Source organism: Montipora capricornis, chromosome 6 (assembly GCF_036669925.1).
Source record: "Montipora capricornis isolate CH-2021 chromosome 6, ASM3666992v2, whole genome shotgun sequence".
Classification (NCBI taxonomy): domain Eukaryota; kingdom Metazoa; phylum Cnidaria; class Anthozoa; order Scleractinia; family Acroporidae; genus Montipora; species Montipora capricornis.
Window position 1 is genome coordinate 18,651,594 of NC_090888.1, and position 12,500 is coordinate 18,664,093.

The 12,500-nt window shown below is 40.2% G+C and overlaps 1 protein-coding gene across 1 annotated transcript in view; it reads left to right on the forward strand.

Annotated features, from left to right (window-relative positions):
- LOC138051698 (nucleoporin NUP188-like) overlaps positions 1 to 12,500 on the forward strand; it is an 80,325-nt gene that overhangs the window by 50,010 nt on the left and 17,815 nt on the right. The window contains 13 exon segments of the mRNA XM_068897955.1: positions 1,039 to 1,129; positions 3,258 to 3,348; positions 3,808 to 3,908; positions 4,608 to 4,697; positions 5,552 to 5,564; positions 5,567 to 5,655; positions 7,161 to 7,226; positions 7,566 to 7,669; positions 8,663 to 8,726; positions 9,675 to 9,748; positions 10,304 to 10,379; positions 10,475 to 10,603; positions 11,918 to 11,995. Of these exon segments, the coding sequence (XP_068754056.1) occupies positions 1,039 to 1,129; positions 3,258 to 3,348; positions 3,808 to 3,908; positions 4,608 to 4,697; positions 5,552 to 5,564; positions 5,567 to 5,655; positions 7,161 to 7,226; positions 7,566 to 7,669; positions 8,663 to 8,726; positions 9,675 to 9,748; positions 10,304 to 10,379; positions 10,475 to 10,603; positions 11,918 to 11,995 (1,066 nt within the window).

Consider the following 12,500-nt stretch of genomic DNA (forward strand, 5'->3'; position numbering starts at 1 on the left):
CTTTTTTTTTTTTCTTTTTTTTTATGAAAGGAAAGGTGTTACACGTGAACATGTAACTCAACAAGAAATTAGCATACGTAGCTTATTACACGTGCATTTGCAATGTGCAGTAAATTAGCATATCTAGCTTGTTATTTAAGACCTTGATGTTTCGCTATTAAAGCAATAACTTTGTCGAGAGCACCACGCTATCAACATCCTCACCGAATTTTAGGTATGGATGACAACTTGAGCATAAAACAATGAAACATTTAATTATTTAAATTTCTCTCTATTCTTGGTTTTCATCCACGTGATGAAACGGCCACAAAACAATAGAAAATGGCCCCACAAGTTTTGCATAATAATGGAGCCAAATTCCCAAAAGACACTTTACTGCATTGTTCTGTACACCAACATGGCCACCGTGACATCAGATGAAAACTCTCAATACTTTACAAAACGTTTCGCGCATATCCAGTTACAAGATATTTCGCCCGTATGGTACAACGGGATCAACGAGTACAACAAAAGCACGAAATACTTACGATAGAGCGAGTTTCAATCGACTGTCGTAAAACCAAAACCAAAAGTAATTACTTTGGCCAATCAAAAAGGATGGAGACAATCCAGTAAACCAATCAAAACGCGAAGTAAATTCACGTAGCCGACACAAAGCGCGGGAAAATGTGCACGCGCGAGCCACAATTGGTTTTGGTTTCACTTCTGATTGGTTGAAAGAATGGCGCGAGAACTTTGAACCAATCACTGAGTGAAGTAAATGCAAAGCCAAAACAATTCGCTAATTACTTTCGACACTCAATTGAAAACCGCTCTAACGATGTTATATTTTGGAGTTAGATTTCCGTTGACGTTTCCGTTGTCCTTGCTTAAATTCCCTAAGAATGGACTGGGAATACGAACTGAGCTTGAGCTCAATCATTATGAAATGGTGAGGGCGGAAAGATCATCAGTCACAGAGTAAACAACAAAACAATCAACGCCCTGACCCAGCTATTGGTAAAACAACAGCCTTGTTTTAACTCTTTGTTCTTGTAGCAGTTCGACTGGTGGATATGCCCTGGCTCTTGTAGAGCTTATCAAGCTCGCGTTTTCAGTGCTAAACAGACTGCTTGCTAGAAAAGGAGAGGTAATGCCACTTTGCTTTAAAGTGCACCTAAACTCAATTATTTTTCTTTTGTGGTACAAACCTCCCCATGCAAAGCAAACATGTCACCATCGTCACCCCGAATTTCGCGCTTGCTGTGCCGTGCAAGCCACGTAAAACTTGGCTGGCAGAACTAGGAGTAATTTGGGCTCACGACCGTGATGTCAGAGGCATGGGTCTATTCTCGATTTTACGTTACAATCTGCTTCTCATTCCTGTTTTCAAAGAAAGTTAGCATTGCAAAGCAGTTTGTGAGGTAAAATTGAGAATAGACCAATTCCTTTGACATCACGGTCAGGTGTCCAAATGTGCCAAGTTTACGTGGCCTGCACGGCACAGCAAACGCGAAATGGTGACATGTTTGCTTTGCATGGCGAGGTTTGTACTAGGTAATTAGGGTTAGGGTTGTACTAGATAATTTCCATATTGTCCCGTATTCCCTGAGGTTAGCTGCAACCCGCCTATTGTCATGCATTGCTTTTCTCGATTCGACCGGTTTGGTTTCAACAGTAGGCCAGTTCTTGACGCGTCAAGATAGCAACAAGAGTATATTAAAAACATAAAAAATCGTGGGACCATTTCTATAACAAAAGTGTGATTTTATCCCGACGTACACACCTGCCTCTCTAAAATTTAGAGAAGCAGGTGTTAGTTTAACCAATCTTTTTGCTATTCCTGGTGGGCAAGTTAACCTCTCATCAGGTTGCCATAGAGGATATCAAACCAGTGAATGAACGTTTATGTCGATTGGATGCAAATTAATTCGTTTTGGTTGTTTAGAGTTGTTTTTAATTGAGTGCTGTAGAAACGTACAAAAATAGATACTTAATTGACCGCTCCCCATAGGGGCTTTTCAGGACCAATGAAACAATCAACGAAACAACAGAACACAACAACAACAACAACAACTGTTAAGAATCCCAACTGGCCGAAGGCAAACCAGTTGGCTATTTACAAGTGCAGCTGGGAAGTTGAACCAGGGCCTACCAGGAACAAATTCAGCGAGTGGTCAGAGCGGGTCTTGAACCCGGAATCTCCAGATCTCAAGGCAAGTGCCCTAACCACTGGGCCACACTGCCTCCGATAACCAACTCCAATTTAATTGCTTTGGGCTCTTGTAGCGGTGGCAGACAGAAGGCGCCGTGGCGAAATAAGCCCTTGCCCTTACCAAGGTATCTCTGATTCGATCAAAATAGGCTTCATACTGTATTTTGGGTTTTTTTTTTCTCCCCTCTTCTCTGTACCGAGGCGTTTTCTTTCAGGTTTTCCCCCTCTCAATTAAAAATCAATCTTTGACTTGATCATCCTTTATTTGATTTGCACTTACCCGGACTGGTTAACACTTCTACTTAGCTATATCAGCGTGACCTATTCATGAGTACATATAAAGGGGTGTTTTAATGTGATTCTGACTGGAAGGACCCCAGTTCTCTCTGTAATTATGAGCATAAGATTTTGCAGAAATACAGGGCGACTGGATAGAACAAATGAAACTCGAGACCATCTTAGATTTCTCATGGTGCCGACGCATATTAATTTTCCCTTTCGTAAACGGTCGTTGCCATTTTTTAGCTCTGAATTACACTCATTAGGTCTAAGAACTCAAAAGGTTGCGGTTACTGGGTGTTGTGTCTCGCTGGTCATACGGGTTAGGGTTCTGTTTAGGGTGAGGGCTAAGAACCCGAGTTCGAGTCTTGAAATTTTCGGACTCATTTTTCCTCCAGTTTTTCTTTTATAAATGATTTTTTTTCCCTTTTTGTCTTAACTTTTGTTAATATTTGTTCTTAGCTTGTTTCTTATAATTTTCTTTGAAGTGAATTGTGTAGTCTACCTTTATAAATGGCATCGACCGTTTCAAATGGCAACGACCGTTTACGAAAGGGAAATTTGCGGTGCCGACCGCGCAAGGTGCGGGAACAAACGAATTATCAAGTCCCATTTGTCTCTAGTGGATGGAAATGTGGCCCTAGATTTTCAAAGCAAATCCTTTACCTTTTAAAGAAAAAAACTAAAGTAACTTTTTTTCCCCACTTAACAATAACAAACAACCTCTGTGCAGCACGTTTTTTGTGTTCTCAGCATAATTTTTGCTAATCGCTTTTGTTTGAAGAATGATGAGATTTCTCCTCTGGAAGAAGCTTTGACAACACAAGTTGTTCATCAGCTGAAAGACAAAGGTCACAACTATTCCACAAGCTGGGGTAAGAGGAGAACATTTTCATCAATTATGCTTAACATTCCTTAAAAGTTACAATAATACAATACATACGTAATTGACCGCTCCCCATATGAGCTTTTCAGGGCCAATGAAATACAATTATCGAAACGACGGAACACAACAGCAACAACAACTGATAAGAATCCCAACTGGCCGGAGGAAAGGGAGTTGGCAATTTACAAGTGCAGCTGAGAAGTTCAACCAGGGACTACCACAGACAAATTCAACCAGTGGTCAGAGCATGTCTTGAACTCGGGATTTCCGCCGGGTTTTCAAGGCAAGCGCCCTAACCACTGAGCCACACTGCCAAGTTGTTGTAACTGTTGTAATTCCTTACAAGATGGTGAGCCTTGGGACATTTTTGAGTGGATCTAGATGTTGTCAAGGCTTACTCTTTAAGGTCTCCCTTTACTAACGCAATGAAGTGGAATTGCCTCGTTAGGCCACTGCCAGCTTGTCACCGTGATAGCATCGTACATATATCACAGACTTGACAGTCAGTTACCAACTCTCGCAACCCTTCTGCTCAAGAGAATGTGTGTGGTACGTATCTACATTGTGTTTATGTCGTTACACTATGATGAGAAACTCTCATAGTTAATTCTCAAAATCTGGCTATACATCCCACGACAAACTAGATTTCTTCTAGGTTTGTTTTTTAGATATAATTTATGGGACTTTTAAATTTTCTTTTTTCATTTTTTGCCCGCCTCGAATAGCCTTTGCTAATTTGCGGGAAAAAGTCTGTAAAGAAGCGTTGTTCTGTTGTTCTGTTGTTCTGTTCTGGTGGGCAGGCCGTTATTCTAGTGGGTCAGTCAGTTAGACAGACAGACAGTCACACAGAGCTAGATGTATTTGGTAGTATCAGGTAAGTTGATGAACGTAAATTGACCAACGTAAGAAAGATGAAAGAGTTTACGCTGCGAGCGCTAGCCATCCGCCAGAGTGAATCAGGTTCGGGTCTGGATTAGACAACCACTGGCAGTTCCTATGACTCACTCACCCACCAAGACAATTGCAAATTTCCGTTAAAAACCAACTTCAATTATCAGTCAGGGAAACAACCAAACAAAGAGACAGACAGCCAGTCAGTGAGCAAGTCCCATTCGTTGATTAGGCAGACAGTCATTTAGTCAGTGTGTCACACAGATAAACTCATGGTCATATTCTCCCATTTCTTTTAAGCACAATTCGTAGGGCACAATGGGGACGTTCGTGTTTTTTGATTGTCTGTTCTTTCAGGTGGCTCCGATGTCGATGCATGCCAGCTTTGGAGCGGAAGCAGCTCCCTTGAGAGATGCTTTTGTATCCAGACTGAAGACATTAACTGAGGTACTTGCGTGTCGAGTGTGAAATTTGAGACAACTCCACTGTTGGCTGAACAGTAAAGGAAAACTACATTGAAACCTCGATTTGAACGTCTCAGTCTATTAAGTGTCCTTGTTGAAGCTAAATGTTTGCCCCTATTGAAGTAAAATGTCTTTTAATACGACAAAAGCCTGATATAAAAAACTAAAGTCCCATCGGTGTTCCAGTGTACTAACCATTTAAAACCTGAAGAAGCGTATCTTTTTTATCAATTATGACTAGAAGATGCTCAGAAACACACCGAACAGCTCCTTTGCAAGAGTCGAACCTATGACCTTCGAATTACTAGTTCGGACGCTCTACCACTGAGCTATATGAGACTCGTGAGAGCTAGGACTCGGAGATACTCGGAAAAATATCTGAGATCGCCTTGGCAGGAGTCGAAGCTACGACCTTCCGATTACTAGTTCGGATGCTCTACCACGACGCTAAAAGAGACTCGTGGGAGCTGATGAGGCTAGTTTTGTGTTTTGTGTTTTAGTATTACCCTGTAAGGCTGAAATTGTCCACCATTAACCTGTTCTGCTAAAACGATTGATGGTAATGAAAAATAAAACAGTCGACTGCAATTTCAAATTTAGAGTCAGCAAGTTGATGGCGTCAAAGGGCTAATTAGTGGTTAACCAAATTTGGCTTGCGGTAAGTCGATTTCCATCCACTTCGCCTAGGCCTTTATGTGTTTTAAAGGTTGCGCAAACTGTCATTGCAGACATGTTTTTATTTATTTATTATTATTTTTTTTTTACGGGCCTCCTATTTATTGAAGTCTTTATATTTATTCATTAATGTAGTTCTTTTGTTTCCTACCTTACTTTCAGGATGTCAAACTTAAGTAGTGATACTGGAGTTTATATCCACTGCAGTTGAAACTCAGCCTGGTTTGGTCGAACTGTTCCTTGATTTGTCCTCCAAGGAAAATAAAGTGAGCTGATTAAAACAAATATTCATTTCTCGTTCAATCCCTAATAGCACCCTTTTCAATTGACGTCACGATTTAGTGCCCAAAGATATGCTGGCAAAAGAAAGACATTTTTTACGATGTTTATCCGCATTTCAATCCCATAATGCTTTCTAATAAGGCGTTACAATCTATTTTTGCATTTTATGGAAAATGCAATTCTCAGTGCTGCTTTGCTTTGCTTTGCTTTGGGCATAATCCGGACAGTTTCGCTTGAGTATCGACGAGAAATGTCGGATTTCTGTGGTTTGGTGTTACGTTCGTTGATTGGCATGAAGATCTCACACCACATTTTTGGCCAATCAGCGGTAAAATCAAAGTGAACTGTGCTCCCATGGCACAAAAGGCCTCATCTCGAGGCTCTGGGGAATAAACTCATACAAATCCTTTCATTTGTTCCCCAGAGCCTCGATATGATGCCTTTTGTTCAGGACTGAATTTTAATGTATCGAAAGTGGTCTATTTTTATCATTGTGATTGAGTGAGTGTGTGAGTGTGCGTGCTGTGTGCAAGTTAACAGTAGTGCAGCTATTAAGCTGGTTCATTGACTGTCCTCTCTAATCTCAAAGAATCCATCAGTTCAAGCGAAGCATAGCATAACATAACAGTTATACGATTCAATACATACTTAATTGACCACTCGCCATAGGGGCTTTTCAGGGTAAATGAAACAATCAATGAAACGATAAAACTGCTTGTAATTGGAAACCTGAACTACCGACTAACGCCCCCTTTCAGAGTGCGGTTTTTTAATTTATTTGTCGATTACTACTGTATTCCTTATACGGTCCGCCATGTTTTGAATACAATGCTTTCCGCAAGCGGGGCTAACAAGGTGAGGTATACTCTGTGCATGATAGTGAAGCTGGCATAGTTGCTTTCAGTGATAATTGCATCCTTAAATTATCTTATTATATAGATACTGATGAAATACCAGGATTTTTCCTTTTACTAAAAATCATATCTTCACCGCGCGCAGTGAAGGTATTAATTTTTATCTTTCAAGTGTGAGAATATGTGTCGTCATGGTAACGAAAACATTTAGCAAATAAAACGCGAGCTTCCTCTTCATTGTAAGATACTTTGTGCCTTAATATAATTCTTTACTACATTAATATTTTTATTGCACAATTTTATATTATCATGATTTGTTTTTCCTAGCTTTCATATCTTGCTTCATATTACACAACATTCGTGTTTTAGCGGTTGGTAACCACTTTTTCATCATTTCGAAAATGAGTAAAACAAGTTGTTTTAAATCTGGACATTTCATCAATGTCTATATAATAAAGAGAAAATTACATGGTCGCTTGCGGATACGAGTTCTATCTTCGAGTACTGAAAGTATCTCTCGTATCATTGCGCGGCCGTGTAATATCCTTTATTTCTTCTGTTGTGATGGGCAGTTTGTTAGTTTTCGTTTTTCGAAACCGCTCTCACCACTCTATAAATTGTTCTTCTCTCCTTAGGAGTTTGTTATTGGTCAGAACAGCTGTCTTCACGCAGTCTTAGATTTTATTGATCCGGAAAAACAGGTAAATGCTTGTCTCGTGGCTGTGCGATATCTAGAGTTTGGCTTATCGGTAGTCGGCAGAATCTACTACTCAGTATCATTGAGTTTTAACTTTGGAAGGTCTTTTGGTATCCTTTTGCGGAGCAGAAACCTAGCGGCCTGTCGGCAGCCATTTGAAGATTGCATACTTTACGACTCCCACTCGATTCGAACTTAAAATCTGATACAAACCCATCCATTATTTAAGGAGGCTGATTCCAGATGAAGATAAAAATTCTAAGAGAGCTTTCAAGTTTCCCTTTGTTCAAGCCAGGACTGAATAGAATGTTTCTCAAGAGGACTTTTGTCATTGAATTCTCAGGCTGGCCATTATATACCTGCTCAACTGGTATCTGCAGCTTACTTAGTGCTTTTTTCCTTGTGGCTTGATCGGAGAGACGCTGCTCTTACAGCTGTTAGAAAGAGGTTAGAATGAGTGCTGATAAGACCACAATTACCAAGCTGTAGTGCATAAACTAGCAGTAATCAAGGATTAGTGACGTGTGTTCGATTTTTGTCATTGACGAGGCATTTGAAAGTACCGGTAGTTGTATATTTCGGGGAAAATCCATTTGTACTCTAAAACTCCACTCCCATCGTTTCACTCAGCCGGCGGGGCCTTAGCACGAGAAAACGAAGGGCTTTGGAAACATGATTTTGCAGTCTCAGATTTAAGGACTTCCGGAGTTCATAATTTTATGTGAGTCTGACGACTCACATATCATTTTCTAAACGAGGCGGCGCCCAGAAGCATTACATTTGAAGAGTCTCTATGTGAAGCTTTAAGTGGCCTCAACTTGGAGGATGTGTCCCTTTGTTTCGAACAGAACGAAGCAAAAAGTAACATCGTAGTTTTAAACAAAGACAGTCTGATCATCGGCCTTTTTTACTTGCGGTTCAAGATTTTATTGTTCGCAAGCTAACCAATGGAGAAAACTGAATTTTCCTGTGTCTCCAGAGCAACCAAGTCTCTTCCTCAATTGAAGGATTATTCTTAATTGTCAATTTGCTCCAAGTGAAGTATTATCGTTCATTTTGGACATTGAAAGCTCAGTAGGGATCATGGGAAACGGCCAAAAACGTTGCGAGGCAAGTTGCAGAAACGGTTGCGGAAAGTAGAGTTGAGTTTTACTTTCCACAAAGCTTCACGCAACGGTTGGAAGGGATTTTTCAAACATTGCATCGTGTACCATCTGTCCTGCAACTTGTGTCACAACGGTTTTCGGCACCAGCCAATGGAAATGTGCCTTTAACCTCGCGTGACCATCGAAAGCGAGAGAAAGTACTAGAAATGTTGCCTAGTGTGACATCCATCCACTAACTTGTTTCGCAATGTGAGAAAACTTCCGAGACAATTTGCAGGAAAAATTTGCGGAGTGTAACAGCTCCTAAAATTCTTGGAATTCTTTTCCTCAACAGCCCTAAATTCTGGGAGAATTTAACACATCCTTTGTTATCTGGAATTCGCTCAGACCTGGAAGAGGTAAGTTCTGTCCATTTGGCGCACTGTTTCACATAACATTTGTACCCGGTTAAAAGAGCGTTTACACGTGACGTTACAGAGGCTATTTGGGTTACCGTTGACCACGTGACACAAGTGCTTTGTGGCATTGGTTGGCTGGTCTGTTTTTTTCATTTGCAAACCGCTTTTTAATAGGGAAACCGTATCACGTCACAATTATTCAAGATGACGGCACCCGTGAAATTTTAAAAGAGAAATACGCTATTTTGAAATTCATTTATTTCGGATATAACGCCTTCTTTGAAAAAAAAAGTCTCTAAAAATTGATCGTAAACAATATTTTCTGAGGTTTACAGTTGTTTTCTTGTTGGAGGGATATCTCATGGGTTTTTTTTATTAATGGTTATTGTTTTATTTTTTGTCTTTGTCTGTTAATCATAATATTTTTATTGCCGGATTAATTATTTGACTATACCCCTTTTTAGAGATACATTTTTTGTAAATATTTACTTTTATTCTTATGTACATAATTTTATAATCTAGTTTTTAATTTATTGTCATTGGAAAGCGGTTTTGAACCTTGGAATTATCGCTATACAAATAAAGTTGTTATTGTTATTGTTATCATTATTATTATTATTATTGTTGTTGTTGTTCTTGTTATTATTTAAGTGAACCTTTGTGGTTGGTTTACGGTTTCATCAACTTTGGCAACTGCGGTCTGTGGCAAAGTTCCTTGGAACAGTACACAAATACAGTATACAGATCTGAAGCTTTCGCAGCTCACTCTCCCCTCACAATGTTGTTTGCACGCGAGTTTCTGAGTCCATTTAGCAAAACAACATTGTGGAAGGGAAGGTATTGCAAAGTATCAAAAACATTTTCGAGGTTTTGGCTCCGAACATGGCCACATATCTTAATGTGAAATAAAGAAAACCAATAATGATGTCGGAACCTTTATCTTTGCAGGATTACAGATATCACCTCGAGATCTGCTGCTACGCTTTTCAGATTATTGCTTTGGAGACCTACTATGTCGCAAGGTAATCTGCGTTTTGCAAGAAAACCAGAGAATGCAATACATGGGTAATTAATTAGTACGTATTCACCGCTCCCCTAAGGGTATTTTGAGGGCCATTAATACTCTTAAAAAAAAAGAAATAAACGTGAAAAAGTAAAGAATTTCAGCCGATGAGAGATTCGGGATGGTCGGCCGGAGCAGGACTAGATTGCGGGTTCTGTGGACCCGTCGCCCTAACCACCCAGCCACGTTGATTCCCGTTTGTGGCCGGAGATGATGTAGGCAATATTTTTGGGGCAGCATTTGTCTGTTCAGGTGATTAAAAAAACATAAACTGGATTGACGTCTATATAGACTGTTGAGGAAATTGCGTCTCAAAAACGCACTTACCGTAAGCCTATGATTCGTTCCAACACATTGTTCTTATGCGGGTTTGTGCAGCTTTTTATTTTATACTGGACAAAGAAAAGTTTGTCCCGCTATTTCTGGAAGCGAAACCGGCTTGCGCCGCTTGTGTAACATACGTACTTGCGGAAGAGCTTTTGCAACTAACCTTGTGTATTTAACGATTCACCAGAGGTCAAATTGATGGGGGCTTGAAGACTTCCATGGGAGCTTTTTGTTCGAAGCAACGATACCCCTACTGGGGAAAAGTGAGTACAAGCGTGACTTTGTTTTGTTGCAATTTGGGGATTTTCCTGGATTATTCACCTTTCCGAACTAATAGTTTCCTATGGTAAATGTTAAGTTTCTCAAGGCCTCAGAACCGAATCCCGTTGATGCCGGTTTGCAAAATCAAGCTGAACAGTTTGAAGACGAAAAGCTTAAACTACTTAAAGCCTGGAGAACATTTCTGCTTGTTTGTTCATCATTTCAGGTAAGGAAAAACATTTTGAGCCGGTAAAAATGCACTACTGCTGAGTTTTGCGACCCGGACACTGTGATTTTAGTCGGCTTATTGGCTTAGTACAGAAGGTTCAATCCCATGCATGTCCAATAATACAGCTGTATCATGAGATTCATGGTATTTTGTATACAGGTCACAAGTTGTCGCCTTAAACCTCCCTCGAGAAAGTACCCTGGTAGTGGTTGCGGCTAGTCACGTGCCTATGAATACAAATGAAATGCACTCGGAGGGTGGGTCTTCGACTTAATTTTGTCTACAGTATTCAATTCTTCTTTTCCAAATGGCGCCCACGTTCTTAAGGTAGACCAGAGGTTGTGCTGCTTTCGGGTGATACAAACGTGATTTTAAAAGTAAAACAAGTAATTTGTCCGAACGCGTTGTATTTGAGGAAAGATATAGTGGACGTACTCCAACAAAATACGAAAGATAATTACTTGTTTGAGATTCATAGGCATTCCCGCGCCTTGTGATTTTTAATTTCCACTGAGCTCAGTGTAGTGTAGATGAGTTCAGTGGAGACAAAAAATTAACCTTTCGTGCCCCTTCCTTCATTTATTTTTCTGGAATCTGCAGAAACCTAGCAGACACGTGACCAACCGCATCCAAGGTACTTTCTAGAGGGAGGAAGGGATAGCACCCTGGGAACGAGGTTGAGAACTTCACGTGTTAAGGTCATGCTTAGAGAGTCACTTGTGATGCCTTCACTAAGGGTGCGTTCGATTGACCGTATTCCGGAATAAGAATATAGGGAACATAAGTTAGAAATCCTTCGTTTTTACGGAGATTCACATTAAAATAGTCAAACATCTGCTAAAATGCTATTTTAAACATCTTTTTATTATCCTTGCTGCTTCGAAACGCACCAAACATACCGTTTTCATCACCACTCCACGTATTCTTATTCCGGAATAGGGTCAATCAAACGCGCCCGCCCAAAGTAACGTGAATTCCACTGTGTGGCTGCCAGTACAACCCTCTCAGTAGATTTTAGGCTACAATAACAAAAACGTCGCTTTGAAATGTAAGTTTCTTTTTCGTAATCATTTGAAGAGAAATGCGGTGATCGTGGCAAAGGCGCCAGAATTCATTAAGCGAAAAACAGGTTTTTTATAGCGAGTAGTCCAAAAAGGTTAATCCAGGGTTTTAGGCGTCGGTAGAGCTTGTTAAACAAGGTCTATCATTTGGCATTTGTTTGCTGTTATTGCGGAGATGATAGTAGATTGTGCTTCTCCACCATTGGAGGAACAAGTTAATCAAGAAGATAAAACCTTGCCTTTTTTTCAGGCTGAGGTATTTGGTTTGAACGAAAGTGCGCGAAGGAGGGGTATCTTGGATGATACTCTGCAAGGATTGAAATCACAGGTACGTGAAGTGCTGTCTGTTTTTACACAAAAACCTTGTAGTCGATTTCGAGAACTGCCCGAGATCTCGGACAATACGGACCGAGTTTCAAGTCCTTGGGCCAAAACCGAGAGGAACGGTTTTTCCCGCCCGAAACAAACCGCTGAAGGCGGCTGAATGTGGAGTAAATTTGTTTCTTTTTCCCTTTTTTGATAATAAAGGTGGCCGTGTCTTTGTTGTCTACACACTATTGATGATATGCACTGGTATTAAAACGTATTCTGTGTTTAACTCTTTCAGCAACCAAGCTTAAGTGAAAAAGTAATTGAAATTGTTACTGATCTAAAGCAGTCAAAAATAATCGATTTCTCACTTTAATAGTGAAACAGTACAGAACTTGAAGTCCTTCCAGCAAAATCCAGAGTACTGGATCTTGATGCTTCGATCAATCGAAGCTGAGGAGTTGATTTTCGAACCTCTTATATGAATAACATGTTATTACCACTCACTGGTGACTGCACCTCTC